The sequence below is a fragment of the Somniosus microcephalus genome, chromosome 31 (genome assembly GCF_052327205.1).
Source record: "Somniosus microcephalus isolate GS21.2 chromosome 31, FLI_Smic_1.0, whole genome shotgun sequence".
NCBI lineage: Eukaryota > Metazoa > Chordata > Chondrichthyes > Squaliformes > Somniosidae > Somniosus > Somniosus microcephalus.
The window spans coordinates 25,975,165-25,992,756 of NC_141017.1; the positions used below are offsets into that span (position 1 = coordinate 25,975,165).

A 17,592-nucleotide genomic window follows, 5' to 3' on the forward strand; every position below is an offset into this window, starting at 1 on the left:
ATATCCAAGTACTTTTTAAATGTGATGAGGGTTTCTGCCTCTACCACCCTTTCAGGCAGTGAGTTCCAGACCCCCACCACCCTCTGGGTGAAAACGTTCTCCTCAACTCCCCTCTAATCCTTCAACCAATTACTTTAAATCTATGCCCCCTGGTTATTGATCTCTCTGCTAGGGGAAATAGGTCCTTCCTATCCACTCTATCGAGGCCCCTCAGAATTATCTACTCCTCAATCAAGTCTCCCCTCAGCCTCCTCTGTTCCAAAGAAAACCCCAGCCTATCCAATCTTTCCTCACAGCTAAAATTCTCCAGTCCTGGCAACATCCTCGTAAATCTCCTCTGTACCCTCTCTAGTGTGATCGTATTTTTCCTGTAAAGTGGTGACCAGAACTGTACGCAGTGAAACCTCCATTATTTGCCATAATGGAGACCATGGCCTCCCTACCCCAGAAAATGGAAAGTGGCAGATAATCGCGAAACACCAAATTTAGGGCATATTTCTACAGTACAGGAAACTCTTTGGTATCCGGCACCGACGGGACTGGGATGGTGCCGGTTGATTAAAAATTCCAGATGACGGAGAGGGTTATCTACCGAGGCTATTTTTAACAAACAAAAATTTAAAAATCAAGAAATGTGCAGTATACAGTAATTGGGTTCTCCCAGCAGCGCGGGAGAGTCAGACTCCTGTTATTGAGGTGTTCGGACTTCCGACAGCGCCAAGAAGCCGAGTAGTGGCAGTTTGGAGAACTACCGCCACCGACTAACTCGGCCACATTTCCGGTTATTGAGGTGTTGTTTTCGGAGTGAGAATTTTGCCGGTTAATAGAGAATTCCGGATATTTAGGTGCCGTTTAAACGAGAGTTTCCTGTACAACAGATCTGTACCAAGTACACAGGATCCATTCCCATTTTAACATCACTGCAACAAACCATTTTCTCGGTCGGTGCACCTGACATTATAAAGGAGCGAGAACGCGGGCTTTTTTTTTTTTTTTTTTTAAGATGCCGCGCACTTCGGTTCCTGCTCCGCCCTCACGCGAACTTACTTGATAGTTTGATTTCCCTTCTTTGGAGACAAACGATTCATCGTTGACAATGGCAGCGAGCCGAACAGCGGCCTCGTCCAGACGATCAATTGAGTGGAGATACTCGATGTATTCTTCTCCGTTTTCAGGGGACAGCTGTAAATATTAATGGATTTTTAATAATGGAATAATTCTCATTCAGAAATGAACCGGGGGTGTGGGGGGAGGCGAAGAGAAACACAATGTCCTTATCATGAGGTAAACAGGCTGCCAACCTACACCTAGATTGTTGAAAATGCCACCCAAAGCCTGGTACTAGACAGTGAGTGACTACAGTTGATTTAACCTCTTACTTAGAAGTCACCCTTTCTCTCAGAGATCAAGAACTTACAATATGGGACAGTTAAAAACTGCAGAGTCATCTGTCAATCTGATCCGCCAATCTGAAGCACAGTGCCACTTTGCCAGCATTAAAAAAAAAATCAGGTTAGCAAACCTATTCCTTCCTCGTTATGAAGAGTTTAAGGATTGTTGAATAAGAGGAATTTAATAGATTTTCCCCCAGATTATATGAAACTCAACAAAGTATTTGTGGATCCCCGTCTCTCTCAGTTATTGTGATCATGTGGAGATCTGGATCTTGCTGCGTTTCAGTGAATGACTTAGAACATATGAATTAGGAGCAGGAGTCGGCCATTCAATTAGATCATGGCTGATCCTCGACCTCAACACTTTCCCACCCAATCCCCAAATCCCTTGATTCCCTTAGTGCCTATAAATCTATCGCTCTCAACCTTGAATATACTCATCGACCGAGCATCCAGAGGTAGAAAATTCCGAAGATTCGCAACCCTCCGAGTGAAGAAATTCCTCATCTCAGACCTAAATGGCCAACCCCCTATTCTGAGACTACGACCCCTATTTCTGGACTCTCCAGCCAGGGGAAACAGCCTCTCAGCAGCTACCCTATCAAGCCCTCTAAGAATTTTATACGGGTCAATGAGATCACCTCTTATTCTTCTAAACTCATGAGAATACAGGCCCCATTCTGCTCAATACCTTAAAGATTCACTCCCTCCACCGTGGCAGTGTGCACCATCTACAAGATGCCCTGCAACAACTCGCCAAGGCTTCTTTGCCAGCATCTCCCGAACCCGTGACCTCTACCACCTAGAACGACGAGGGCAGCAGGCGCATGGGAACGCCACCACCTCCAGCTTCCTCTCCAAGTCTCACACCATCCTGACTGCCACGTATATCGGCATTCCCACATCACCGCTGGGTCAAAATCCCGGCATTCCAGGCCTACCAATGTGGAGCCTCATCAGCACAAGGACTGCAGCGGTTCAAGAAGAAGGTTCACCGCCACCTTCTCAAGGGCAACTAGATGCTCGAGGAACAGCACCTCATCTTCCGATTAGGCACTTTACAGCCTTCCGGACTCAATATCGAGTTCAACAATTTCAGATCATAACCTCGGCCCCCATTACATTTTTACTTATATTTTTTATCCACACCTTTGTTTTGGCCCTCCCTTCCACCCCCCCTCTTTTTTTTTCTCCCCCACATGGCAGCCGTCTCCCATTCTGCCAGCGCATTTCGCACCTAATCTAGAGCCGTCTTTTGTCTCCACTAGTCCCATCACCATCTCGTCTGGTTTTGAATACCTCTTAATGTCTCTTCACTTCTCTTTTGTTCTCTCCCAGCCTGGCCTTTTAATCTGTTTCATTTCCTGTGCTTCTTCAGTCTTGACGAAGGGTTTGACCCGAAACGTCGACTCTAATTTCTCTCCACGGATGTTGCCTGGCCTGCTGAGTTTTTCCAGTATTTTCTTTTGTTATTTTGGATTTCCAGCATCTGCAGTATTTTGCTATCGTCGTCGTGATGAACAATCAACGTGGCCTTGCTGGAGTTGCCCACATCCCGAGAATAAACAATAATTTAAAAAATACTTCCAGTCTCTATGCCAAGGACCGGAGTCAACTATACACTGGAGCCAGTCACCAAACCAATCTTTCTCCCCTCACTTCGCAGCACGTTGCGGAAATGAACTAAATACACTCCAACTAGTAATGGATTGAATGTTCCAATAGAACGCCCGAGGAGGCCCAAATAAAAATGCCTCATTTCTTCTCGTACCTTCAAGTAGCGCCTGTAGACTCGGATTGCAGTCTCCAACAGTGGAAACAGGCGCACGAACTTCAGGTACATGGGCCAAATGCGATAATGCTGGGTGACAGGGAGGGCCCGCAGGGCCCGGTCAAAGGTGCGGCGAATTCTCGTTATCTTACACTGGTCGACCAGGAACTGGCAGTAGTCCAGCCAAATACGTGGCATCTGAAAATTGGGAAAAAAATGTAAAAAGTGATTGTTCTTTTTTGCCCACCTCTCCTGTCCTGAAGTTGTTAACTCATGCTAGGGTACAGTCTCCTGGAGGGCCACTCTGCCACTAGCACCTCACCCGGGTAGCCAAGTGTGAGCACAGCCAGGCTATTCAACCATGGGGGCACCACAGTGAAGCCCAATCCTGTCCTCAATTGGGACATACACACATTGTCCAGTGGCGGGCAGTGATGAAAGAATCCAAGCTGATTCCTCCCCCCCCCCCCCCCCCCCCCCGAGATGTCTCCGTGTGTCAGCCGTGGCTCAGTGGGTAGCACTCTTGCCTCTGAGTCAGAAGGTCATGGGTTCAAGTCCCACTCCAGAGACTTGAGCACAAAATCTAGGCCGACACTCCAGTGCAGTACTGAGGGAGTGCTGCACTGTCGGAGGTGCCGTCTTTTGGATGAGCTGTTAAACCGAGTCCTCGTCTGCTCTCTCAGGTGGACGTAAAAGATTCGGTGGCACTATTTTAAAGAGCAGGGGAGTTATTACATCGGATATACGGCACAGAAACAGGCCATTCGGCCCAACCAGTCCATGCCGGCATTTATGCTCCACTTGAGCCTCCTCCCGTCTTTCCTCATCTAAATCTATCAGCGTAACCCTCTATTCCCTTCTCCCTCATGTGCTTGTCTAGCCTCCCCTTAAATGCATCTATACTATTCGCCTCAACCACTCCCTGTGGGAGCGAGTTCCACATTCTCACCACTCTCTGGGTAAAGAAGTTTCTCCTGAATTCCCTATTGGATTTCTTGGTGACTCTCTTATATTGATGGCCTCTAGTTATGCTCTTCCCCACAAGTGGAAACATTCTCTCTGTATCCACTCTATCAAAACCTTTCATAGTTTTAAAGACCTCTATTAGGTCACCCCTCAGCCTTCTTTCCAGAGAAAAGAGACCCAGCCTGTTCATCCTTTCCTGATATGTATACCCTCGCATTTCTGGTATCATCCTTGTAAATCTTCTCTGCACCCTCTCAATGTCTCTATATCCTTTTTATAATATGGCAACCAGAACTGTACGCAGTACTCTAAAGTGTGGTCTAACCAAGGTTCAATACAGGTTTAGCATAACTTCCCTACTTTTCAATTCTATCCCTCTAGAAATAAATCCTAGTGCTTGATTTGCTTTTTTTTTAATGGCCTTGGTAACCTGTGTCGCAACTTTTGGTGATTTGTGTATTTGTACTCCGAGATCCCTTTGTTCCTCTACCCCACCTAGACTCGCACCCTCCAAGTAAAAAGTGACCTCCCTATTCTTCCTACCCAAATGTAATACCTCACATGTATCTGTGTTGAACTTCATTTGCCAATTATATGCCCATTCTGCAAGTTGGTGCCTTTGCACACTAAGCCATCAGGAAACCTTCAGCACATTTCTGAATCATCGAACTCACTACAAAACAGACTCAGATGGTAGGTGTGCATTGGAGCAATCAAGTCTAGAAGTAGTGAAATGGTTTCAGTGGGAGTGAGGCAGGAGACAGAGGTGGAAGAAGCAGGACTGAGATGAGGAGAAATTTCTTCACTCAGAGGGTTGTGAATTCTCTACCCCAGAGGGCTGTGGATGCTGAGTCGTTGAGTATATTCAAGGCTGAGATCGAGAAGAGTTTTGGACTCCAGGGGAATCAAGGGATATGGGGGTCGGGCAGGAAAGTGGAGTTGAGGTCGAAGATCAGCCATGATCTTATTGAATGGCGGGGCCGGCTTGAGGGGTCGTATGGCCTACTCCTGCTCCTAATTCTTATGCTCTTACATTTTGGTGACGGACAGAATATGGAGTTTGAAGCTTTTGATTGAAAGGACCAGCCTGATACCTGGGATGGCAGGAATGATGAATGAGGAGAGATTGGGTCGATTAGGCTTATACTCGCTGGAGTTTAGAAGAATGAGAGGGGATCTCATTGAAACTTATAAAATTCTGACAGGACTGGACAGACTAGATGCAGGAAGGATGTTCCCGATGGCGGGGGAATCCAGAACCAGGGGTCACAGTCTAAGGATAAGGGGTAAGCCATTTAGGACAGAAATGAGGAGGAATTTCTTCACCCAGAGAGTGGTGAACCTGTGGAATTCTCTACCACAGAAGGCAGTAGAGGCCAATTCATTAAATATATTCAAGAAGGAGTTGGATATATTTCTCAAGGCTAAAGGGATCAAGGGGTATGGGGAGAAAGCAGGGACAGGGTACTGAGTTTGGATGATCAGCCATGATCTCATTGAATGGCGGAGCAGGCTCGAGGGGCCGAATGGCCTACTCCTGCTCCTATCGTCTATGTTTCTATGTTCCCCATCAGTTTGCGATATTGTTTAAGGAGCTGCCTACATCTCGCCCGAATTAGCTTCACTTATTAACGATAGTGGCTCGCTAATAAAAGATTAAAATAATGCACTTCATTTTTGAGGTGGAGTAGTAGTGCTGGTTGGGGCAAGCCAATACATACCTTGTGCATGAAAACCAGGGCGCGCTCGTGACAGTTGTTAACCTCCTCGAACCCAGGGTCCGTGATGCACCTCCCCTTCACCTGTTTCCGTCGCTGCTTCAGATAATTGTACCACAACTTGTAACTGGGAAAGAATTAAAAGCAGAATTAACATGCAAGGCTTTCACAGTGTACAAAATCCCTGGGACATGGCACGAGAAAACCCTAAGCTCTAAACAACTTCCGCCACAGCTCTCTCCCCTCCTCTCCTGCAAGTGCCGACTCTCGCTGGGTTCCATGGACACCGGCAGATAGATTTTGTTTAATATCTTCGGAAATGATCTGGAGCTAGGAGTGACGAGCACAATGGCTAAGTTTGCAGATGATACAAAGCTAATGATGTCAAAGCTGAACAGGATAAGCTAAGGGAGGGTTTGAATGTACTTGCGAATTGGGCAGACAGGTTAGCATGTTTGAGATGCAATGTAGAGAAATGCAAAGTGCTTCACATGGGGACAAAAAAACAACACCCTAGGAAGGGACTATTACTTAAAGGCAATGTCCCCTGTAATTTTTTTGGGGTGCACAGCCCCTTTAAAAGGAGCTGTGCGGCCACTTTTATATGGCAAAAGCCGGTCCCAGGCTGCGCGAGACCTGTAGAGAGCTACTCGGTTATAGGGAACGTGGCTTAAAGGGAAAGAAAATAATCTGCATGGGGAATGAGAGAGATCTGATGCCCTTGTTGACAATAAGCCTTTCATCTCGTCAGTCTAGGCTAATTTTTTAACTCAGATCTCAGAAGTAAAAGTGTTTGACCCAGTAAGTACAATCAACACTGTGCTCCCAATGCAGGAGACCAACATCTGTTTGTATACAAGCTATACACAGTGTATATAGGACTGACAAATGATCTCTCCCCAAAACACTAACCAAGCTTTCTCCTAATGTGAACAGACTTGCTGTGTACTTCTACATTTTCTTTTTTTATTTCAGATTCCCATTACAGGAAACTTTGAGATATCCGGCACCGACGTGTTGCCGATCTATCAAAACTGCCGGACATACAAAGTTAATGTTGAAGCATACGGAAGTTTGCATCTCCGTATCGGACAACAAACACTGTTGCTTAGCAACAGCTTCTGAAGAGTCGGCTGCAGCTGCAAGCGTCTCTAGCTGAAGCTGTTGCTATAGCTACAGACCTTGCAGTGCCTGACTGGGGAAAAAAAAAGAACGAGAACTAAAAAAAACTTATAGAAAACGGCTCCTGATTTTTGCCGTTAGATCGAGTATTCCGGACATACAACCTCCGGATAAACGAAAGTTTCCTGTATTTATGCTTCCCCCCCCCCCCTTTTCATTCCTTCGACAATAAGGTATACGTAGAGAAGATGCTTCCACTCGGGGCCATAAATATAAGATGGTCACTAATAAATCCAACAGGGAATTCAGGAGAAACTTCTTTACCCAGAGAGCGGTGAGAATGTGGAACTCGCTACCACAGCGGGTGGCTGAGGTGAATAGTATCGCTGCATTCAAGGGGAGGCTAGATAAACACATGAGGGAGAAAGGAATAAAAGATGAATAGCAGATGAGGTAGGGTTGGAGGAGGCACATGTGGAGCAGTCGAGGGACTTGAGCCCATAAATCCAGGCTGACACTCTAGTGCAGTGCTGAGGGAGTGCTGCACTGTCGGAGGTGCCTCCTTTCGGATGAGACGTTAAACCGAGGCCCCGTCTGCTCTCTCAGGTGGACGTAAAAGATCCCAACGACACTATTTCGTACAGCAGCAGGGGAGTTATCCCCGGCGTCTCGGCCAATATTTATCCCTCGACCAACAGATTACCTGGGCATTATCACATCGGTGTTTGTGGGAGCTTGCTGTGCGCAAATTGGCTGCCGCGTTTCCCACATTACAACAATGACCACATTTCAAAAAGTACTTCATTGGCTGTACAGCGCTTTGGGACGTCTGGTGGTTGTGAAAGGCGCGACAGAAATGCAAGTCTTTCTTTTACATAAACACCGGCACGGATCAGTTGGGCCGAATGGCTTGTTTCTGTGCTGTAAATACTCGGCCCATGGTGTCGATCGCAGATCGTCTTTGGTCTGGAGCATGGCTGTGATGCTTCACTGGTCTGCACAGCTCTGAAGCAACTGCTCCAAGTAGGCAAAGTCCAGGTGATTCTAGCTACGTTTAAACAGTCAAGGATTGTTAGAACCACTTGCAAATGTCATGCTTCAGGTCAAGGATTACTTTCTTCAAACTGACTGTGACCTTGTGTGTGTGATGGGATGCCAAGTAAGATGCAAAACTGTACAAAATGATTTTTTTTTTTGGAGTGGCTGTTTCAGCTGTTGATTTTGGGAGTCTCGATTCCCCCCATGTAATCGTAAAGCAGCCTTGGTCACAGTAAAGGGAACTGTTTTCACAATACCTGCCAGGAAGCTCTTTGAGTGCTCGCTCGTAGATCATGTTCACCACATGTTTGGGTGCAGACTGTTTATACTCTATGTAACGGATCCAACATTTAACGGAGTACGGATTGCGAATGATCTCTTCTTCATAAGGCAGATCATCTTCTTCCTGCCAAACAGAAGCAGAGGAGTGAACGGACTGAAAACAAGGGGGCAAAATAAAAGTCACCGTGATTCCTGGCAATGGTGACACACGTCCAACAGACATCATCCTGTCCAACTGCATTTCAAGAAATGGAATTATCCCAAGTCCTAATTATCCAGTCGTCATGTTTGAAAACTTTAACTGATCTGACAGCAGCGTTACACTGTCAATCTAGTGATGCTGTGGGCTGGAAATCGCCCCATTCTCGCACACTGCTGGGGAACAGAATCACCCCACTCTCACACTGGGGAACAGAATCACCCCACTCTCACACTGGGGAACAGAATCACCCCACTCTCACACTGGGGAACAGAATCACCCCACTCTCACACTGGGGAACAGAATCACCCCACTCTCACACTGGGGAACAGAATCACCCCACTCTCACACTGCTGGGGAACAGAATCACCCCACTCTCACACTGGGGAACAGAATCACCCCACTCTCACACTGGGGAACAGAATCACCCCACTCTCACACTGGGGAACAGAATCACCCCACTCTCACACTGGGGAACAGAATCACCCCACTCTCACACTGCTGGGGAACAGAATCACCCCACTCTCACACTGGGGAACAGAATCACCCCACTCTCACACTGGGGAACAGAATCACCCCACTCTCACACTGGGGAACAGAATCACCCCACTCTCACACTGGGGAACAGAATCACCCCACTCTCACACTGGGGAACAGAATCACCCCACTCTCACACTGGGGAACAGAATCACCCCACTCTCACACTGGGGAACAGAATCACCCCACTCTCACACTGGGGAACAGAATCACCCCACTCTCACACTGGGGAACAGAATCACCCCACTCTCACACTGGGGAACAGAATCACCCCACTCTCACACTGGGGAACAGAATCACCCCACTCTCACACTGGGGAACAGAATCACCCCACTCTCACACTGGGGAACAGAATCACCCCACTCTCTCACACTGGGGAACAGAATCACCCCACTCTCTCACACTGCTGGGGAACAGAATCACCCCACTCTCACACACTGGGGAACAGAATCACCCCACTCTCACACACTGGGGAACAGAATCACCCCACTCTCTCACACTGCTGGGGAACAGAATCACCCCACTCTCACACACTGCTGGGGAACAGAATCACCCCACTCTCACACACTGCTAGGGAACAGAATCACCCTACTCTCACACTGCTGGGGAACAGAATCACCCTACTCTCACACACTGGGGAACAGAATCACCCCACTCTCACACTGGGGAACAGAATCACCCTACTCTCACACACTGGGGAACAGAATCACCCCACTCTCACACACTGGGGAACAGAATCACCCCACTCACACTGGGGAACAGAATCACCCCACTCTCACACACTGGGGAACAGAATCACCCCACTCTCACACTGGGGAACAGAATCACCCCACTCTCACACTGGGGAACAGAATCACCCCACTCTCTCACACTGGGGAACAGAATCACCGTACTCTCACACACTGGGGAACAGAATCACCCTACTCTCTCACACTGCTGGGGAACAGAATCACCCCACTCTCTCACACTGGGGAATAGAATCACCCCACTCAGCTGTGTCTCAGTCGTGGCTCAGTGGGCAGCACTCTCTCTCGCCTCTGAGTCAGAAGGTTGTAGGTTCAAGTCCCACTCTAGAGACCTGAGCGCAGATATCTAGGCTGACACTCCAGTGCAGTGCTGAGGGAGTGCTGCATTGTCAGAGGTGCTGTCTTTCGGATGAGACGTTAAACCGAGGCCCCGTCTGCTCTCTCAGGTGGACGTAAAAGATCCCATGGCACTATTTCAAAGAGCAGGGGAGTTATTCCCCAGTGTCCTGGGCCAATATTTATCACTCAATCAACATAACAAAAACACATTGTCTGGTCATTATCACATTGCTGTTTGTGGGAGCTTGCTGTGTGCAAATTGTCTGCCATGTTTCCTACATTACAACAGTGACTGCACTTCAAAGACTCAAAAGAAATGCAAGTCTCTCTTTCTTTCACTCTCACACACCGCTGGGTAGAGGAATCGCCCCACTCTCTCACTGCTATGCAGCAGCAAACACCCAACTCTTTCTTTGCTGGGTGGGAAACTGCCTCATACTGACCCTGCAGTTGACAGTATGACTGCGTGCTCGGTCCAGCAGGTACTGACTGACCTGTAGCTGGGAGATAGCAAGACCCTCAGATTCTCACTGAAGCAGGTATATACATAAATATTATATAATAAATATAATATAAAAAAATATATAAATATACATACATAAATAAATAAAAAGGACTGTTCCTAGCTCTGTAATCAATGTGTTTAACATATTGGAGCAATATTTGCAACTTGATTTATTAAATTAAATCCAAATAGAGGAGTTGTCTGTGTGGAGTTTGCACATTCTCCCCGTGTTTGCGTGGGTTTCCTCCGGGTGCTCCGGTTTCCTCCCACAGTCCAAAAGATGTGCGGGTTAGGTTGATTGGCTATGATAAATTGACCCTTAGTGTTAGGGGGATTAAATACGTGGGGTTACAGGGATAGGGTGGGATATGTGTTGGTGTAGGGGTTACGGGGATCGGGTGGGATATGTGTTGGTGCAGGCTCGATGGGCCGAAATGGCCTCTGTCTGCACTGTGTGGTTTCTGTGAAACCCATTGCTGAGAGTAAGTCCAGTGCATCTACAAGCTGCAGCCGGATTGAGAATAAATTGAGCGCGAGGCTTCAGTTGGGGCCTACTCGCAAGGCCGGGCTGCTGATCCTGGAAGCGGGGCTGAGTTGTGTTGGGAGTTGGTCACCGAGAGTTCGCTTTACTTACAAAGGTAACGTCGGCTTTCTGCACCACGGCCGGCATTTCCCACCCGGACTCCAGCCGCCGGCTCCGGCTCCAGCGCCCAAACTCCGTGAGCAGCTCCCGCCCCCTCGCCGCTCTGATTGGTCGCCTTGCCCACCGACAGGGAACCGTCGTCACCGCCTTACCGCGCTGCCGATTGGATCATCACCAATGATTGACGTTCGACTCATCCAATTGCCTATGTCCGCTCTCTCTTTGATCTTATTGGGTGATGCTGCCGTGATTGGCACTCACTGTTCGAATGTGATTGGTTCATTCTGCAAATCTTTGATTGGCTGGGCTAACAACAGAAAAAAGCTGGAAAAACTCAGCAGGTCAAGGCAACATCCGTGGAGAGTGCAACAGAGTCAACGTTTTCAGGTCGAAACCCTTTGTCAAGACTAAAGAGGCACAGGGAATGAAATAGATTAAGAGGCCAGGCTGGGAGAGAACATTAAGAGGTATTCAAAATGAGATGAGATGGTGATAGGACTAGTGGAGACAAAAGACGGCTCTAGATTAGATTAGATTTGTTGGGGCAGGTGTTGTATCTCCTGTGCTTGCACGGAAAGGTGCCGGGTGAAGGGGAAGGGGTGCTGGGGGTGATAGAGGAGTGGACTAGGGTGTCTCGGAGGGAGTGGTCCCTATGGAATGCTGAAAGGGGAGGGGAGGGGAAGATGTGTTTGGTGGTGGGATCACGTTGGAGGTGGTAGGAAATGGCGGAGGATGGTCCGTTGAATGTGGATGCTGGTGGGGTGAAAGGTGAGGACAAGGGGAACCCTATCGTGGTTCCGGGAGGGAGGGGCAGGGGTGAGGGCAGAAGTGCGGGAGATAGAACCGACCCGGTCGAGGGCCATGTCAACCACGGTAGAGGGGAATCCTTGGTTGAGGAAAAAGGAAGACATGTTGGAAGAACTGGTGTGGAAGATGGCATCGTCGGAGCAGATGCGGCGGAGACGGTGAAACTGGGAGAAAGGAATAGAGTCCTTACAGGAGGCGGGGTGGGAGGAAGTGTAGTCCAGGTAGCTGTGGGAGTCAGTGGGCTTGTAGTGAATGTTGGTCAATAACCTATCCCCAGAGATGGAGATGGAGAAGTCGAGGAAGGGAAGAGTCGGAGATGGACCATGTGAAGGTGAGGGAAGGGTGGAAATTGGAGGCAAAGTGAATGAAATTGTCTAGTTCAGGGCAAGAGCAGGAAAGGCACTAATACAGTCATCAATGTACCAGAAAAAGAGGTGAGGGAGGGGACCCGAGTAGGACTGGAACAAAGAGTGTTCCACATACCCCACGAAAAGGCAGGCATAGCTAGGACCCATGTGGGTACCCATAGCAACACCTTTAATTTGGAGGAAATGAGTGGAGTCAAAGGAGAAGTTGTTCAATGTGAGAACAAGTTCAGCCAGGTGGAGGAGGGTGGTGATGGATGGGGACTGGCTGGGCCTCTGTTCAAGGAAGAAGCGGAGCGCCCTCAGGCCATCCTGGTGGGGGATGGAGGTGTAGAGGGATTGTACATCCATGGTGAAAAGGAGGCGGTTGGGGCCAGGAAACTGGAAACTGTTAAAGTGGCGGAGGGCGTCAGAAGAGTCGCGGATGTAGGTGGGAAGAGACTGGACAAGGGGAGAAAAGATAGAGTCGAGATAGGAAGAGATAAGTTCCGTGGGGCAAGAACAGGCTGAAACGATGGGTCTACCAGGGCAGTCCCGTTTGTGGATCTTGGGAAGGAGGTAGAAGCGGGCTGTGCGGGGTTGGGGGACTATGAGGTTGGTGGCCATGGGGGAAGATCTCCTTTTTTCTTATTGGATAATACTGCCGGGATTGGCACACACACACACACACACTGCTAGATTGTGATTGGCTGATTCTGCAAATCATTGATTGGATAGTGCTCTTCACATGTGGTCTGTCTCTCTCTATTCTTATTGGATAATAATAGTGTAATTGACACCAAATATTGAAAGCTTATTGGAGGATTCCCACCCCTCTTTGTGTGATTGGATAAGATATTAATTTAGGCACAATACTGAAATCTGATTGGTTTACATATAATGATTGGCAGGCCTTATTGATATTTATGATATTGATATGACTGATGCCAGTCAGTATGTCCTATGTCCCTCTCTGTTTGTAAAACTGATTGATTTTATACCGCAGAGCCTGGAGTTGAAATATTGTATAACAATGTTTTAAATTAGCCAATAGAATCTAGCACTGTTCTATATTTTATATATTACTATATTTTCTCTACCATTACTACAAAAGTATTTTTGCAGCAGGGTTTATCAATGTTGGTGCATAGAGAGTCGAAAGGCGTAGATCGTTCATGTCCCCTGTGCTGATGCTCTTTTCCTCACTGTCATCTGGAGCGTGGCTGAGATAGGGAACTCACTGAAAGAAAGACTTGCATTTCTATAGCGCCTTTCACGACCTCAGGACATCCCAAAGCGCTTTACAGCCAATGAAGTACTTTTTGAAGTGGTGTCACTGTTGTAATGTAGGAAATGCGGCAGCCAATTTGTGCACAGCAAGCTCCCACAAACAACAATGTGATAATGAGCAGATAATCTGTTTTTTATGATGTTGGTTGAGGGATAAATATTGGCCAGGACACCAGGGATAACTCTGCTGCTCTTGTTCAAAATAGTGCCAAGGGATCTTCTACATTCACCTGAGAGGGCAGACAGGGCCTTAGTTTAACAGCTCATCCGAAAGACAGCACTTCCGACAGTGCAGCACTCCCTCAGTACTGCACTGGGAATATCAGCCTAGATTTTGTGCTCAATTTTCTGGAGTGGGAATTTTTTATTTATTCATTCTTGGGATGTGGGCATCACTGGCCATCTCTAATTGCCCTGGAGAAGGTGGTGGTGAGCCAACTTCTTGAACCACTGCAACAGTCCGTGTGGTGAAGTTTCTTCCACAGTGCCGAGTGGCTTGCTTGGTTATTTCAGAGGGCGGTTAAGAGTCAACAACATTGCTGTGGTTCTGGAGTCACATATAGGTCAGACCGGGTAAGGACAGCAGATTTCTTTCCCTAAAGGACTTTAGTGAACCAGATGGGTTCTTGTAGATGCTACACACTGCAGCCACGTTACGCCAGTGGTGGTGGGAGTGAATGTTTAAGGTGGTGGATGGGGTGCCAATCAAGCGGGCTGCTTTGTCTTCGATGGTGTCGAGCTTCTTGAGTGTTGTTGGAGCTACACTCATCAATGCAAGTGGAGAGTATTCCATCACACTCCTTACTTGTGCCTTATAGATGGTAGAAAGGATTTGGGGAGCTGGGAGGTGAGACACTCGCTGCAGAATACCTAGCCTCTGACCTGCTCTTGTTGCCACAGCATTTATGTGGTTGGTCCAGTTAAGTTTCTGGTCAATGGTGACCCCCAGGATGTTGATGTAACCTGCTGCCAAGCCAAGGGGGTATGGCGCAGGTGAGCAAGGGACGATGTTATTGGAGTAATTTTCACCTTCACCGCCTGGGCGATATTCTGGTGCAGATCACCCGCCCGTTGTAGAACCTATCTACAACAGACCGGGTTTTCCGCTCCACCAGATCATCACTCAGGCACTGAAGGTGAAAACCTATCCTTATCAATTCTAATATTTTGCTTTGCTAATGATGAAAATTGGGTGAAAAACCTTAATAACGGTAATCCTAAACCGACTTACGGCGGTTTAAGTTGTGTCTGTTGTAAAACTGCTGAAAAGAGTCAAGCAAAATGGACGCTTGTCCATATATGGGTTAATGGGGCTACAGTGTCACCGATTGGCTGAGAGTGTTTTTGATGTCGTGGTCGTGGAGTTGCGGGTATGGAAAGAACTGCCTTAAGGGGGGGAAAGGGCAGAATAGGAGCAAGGAAACAAGGAACAGACAGTGTTAACACATGGTCGCCTGTTCTCTAAGGGATTGGGAGTAAATATCAATTTTATTTACTTACTGCTTTGTTACTAGTTGTACAGTAATGATTAAAATTATTATGCTGCTGAGGTTGAAGTCATGCTGTGCAATATTAGAGAAGGAGGAAATACAGCAGAGAAGGTTGAGGGGGATTTGGTAGAGGTGTTCAAAATCATGAGGGGTCTGGAGAGAGAGAAATTGTTCCCATTGGTGGAAGGGTCGAGAACCAGAGGACACACATTTAAGGTGATTGGCAAAAGAACCAAAGGCGACATGAGGAAAATCTATTTTACGCAGCAACTGGACAGGATCTGGAATGCACTGCCTGAAAGGGTGGTGGAGGCAGATTCAATCGTGGCTTTCAAAAGGGAATTGGCTAAGTACCTGAAGGGAAATAATTTGTAGGGCTACGGGGAAAGGGTGGGGGAGTGGGACTGGCTGAAGTGCTCTTGCAGAGAGCCGGCACAGGCTCGACGGGCTGAATGCCCTTCTGTGCTGTAACCATTAACCATGGGTTAAAATGGCAAAGGAAGGTCGTACGATCATCGTAATGTGTTCATTGCTAATACTACACAAGTGTGATTTCAACCTGGTTGTCTCCTCGAACTGATCTACATAACTGATACCATAATATACAGGAGAATTAAATGGGAACACAGACTTCCATTTTAAAAACCAGATTTGGTGTCCAATTTCCATCTTAGACATAGCTGACAGTCAACTCAGTAACTGCAACGTCAGTACAAAGCCAGACAGGACAACCCTGGCGGTGACAGCTGGCATGCATGGTCTCAGCTGCTATCGATAAAAGTGAAGTACAGTTTTGGCCTCCATATTTAAGGAAGGATATACTTGCATTGGAGGCAGTGCAGAGAAGGTTCACTAGGTTGATTCCTGGGATGAAGGGGTTGATGTATGATGAAAGGTTGAGCAGGTTGGGCCTATACTCATTGGCGTTTAGTAGAATGAGAGGTGATCTTATTGAAACATGTAAGATTCTGAGGGGGATTGACAGGGTGGATGCGGAGAGGATGTTTCCCCTAGTGGGGGTATCTAGAACTAGGGGGCATAGTTTCAGAATTTAAGAGGGAGATGAGGAATTTCTTCTCTGAGGGTCGTGAATCTTTGGAGTTCTCTGCCCCAGAGAGCTGTGGAGGCGGAGTCAGTGAATATATTCAAGGCGGAGATAGACAGGCATTTGAACTACGAGGGGAGTCAAGGGGTGTGGGGAGAGAGCGGGAAAGTGGTGTTGAGGCCAGGATTGGATCAGCCATGATCTCATCTCATTGAATGGCGGAGCAGGCTCGAGGGGCCGATGGGCCGACTCCTGCTCCTATTTCTTATGTTCTTATGAACATGAAGCTGGAGGGTTGTCCTGAAAACCCAACTGGTTCGCTAATGTCCTTCAGGGAAGACCATCCTCGCCAGGCCTCTGTGACTGCAGCCCCACACCAATGTGGTTGACTCTTAACTGCTCTCTGACCATGGCCTAGCAAGCCACCCGGTTGTCCCAGAGCACTACGCTGCAGTGGTCCAAGAAGGGCTGCCCACCACCCACCTTCTCAAGGGCAACTAGGGTTGGGCAATAAATGCTGGGCCTTGCCAGCGATGCCCATACCCTGAGAATTAAAAAAAAAATAGCAGGATTGAAATCACACTGTGTAATATTAGCAATGAACACATTAAGAGGATCGTACCACCTTCCTTTGTCTGCCATTTTAACCCATGGTTAATGGTCTTGTCAAAATGGCAAAGGATTGTCACATGAATATGTTACGAATATTACACAGCAGGACTTCATAGAACAGAATCATAGAAAGTTACAGCACGGAAGGAGGCCATTTCAGCCCATCGTGTCCGCGCCGGCCAACAAAGAACTATCCAGCCTAATCCCACCTTCCAGCTCTTGGTCCGTAGCCCTGTGGGTTACAGCACTTCAAGTGTGCATCCAAGCACTTTTTAAATGTGATGAGGGTTTCTGCCTCTACCACCCTTTCAGGCAGGGAGTTCCAGACCCCCACCACCCTCTGGGTGAAGAACTTTCCCCTCAAATCTCCTCTAATCCTTCTACCAATTACTTTCAATCTGTGCCCCCTGGTTGTTGATCTCTCTGCGAAGGGAAATAGGTGCTTCCTATCCACTCTATCTAGGCCCCTCAGAATTTTATACACCTCAATAAGGTCTCCCCTCAGCCTCCTCCGTTCCACCTCAACCTCAGAGACTTTAGAATGGAGAGCAAATACAAACTACTGGATACAATAACAAAATACTGCGGATGCTGGAAATCTGAAATAACAACAGGAAATGCTGCAAACACTCAGCAGGCCAGGCAACATCCGTGGAGAGAGAAACAGAGTTAACGTTTCAGGTCAACGTAAGCTCAAGGAACAGCACCTCATCTTTCGATTAGGTACTTTACAGCCTTCTGGAC

The 17,592-nt window shown here is 47.7% G+C and overlaps 1 protein-coding gene across 1 annotated transcript in view; it reads right to left on the bottom strand.

Annotated features, from left to right (window-relative positions):
* The window catches only part of xab2 (XPA binding protein 2), a 57,666-nt gene extending 46,296 nt beyond the window's left edge, over positions 1-11,370 (bottom strand). Inside the window, exons 1-5 of the mRNA XM_085971658.1 lie at positions 11,252-11,370; positions 8,267-8,415; positions 5,853-5,976; positions 3,166-3,363; positions 1,048-1,182 (exon numbers count right to left, since the gene is read on the bottom strand). Of these exons, the coding sequence (XP_085827784.1) occupies positions 1,048-1,182; positions 3,166-3,363; positions 5,853-5,976; positions 8,267-8,415; positions 11,252-11,287 (642 nt within the window). The 5' untranslated portion in view covers positions 11,288-11,370. The remainder of the gene's footprint in view (positions 1-1,047; positions 1,183-3,165; positions 3,364-5,852; positions 5,977-8,266; positions 8,416-11,251) is intronic.
* Between the last annotated feature and the right edge of the window lie 6,222 nt (positions 11,371-17,592).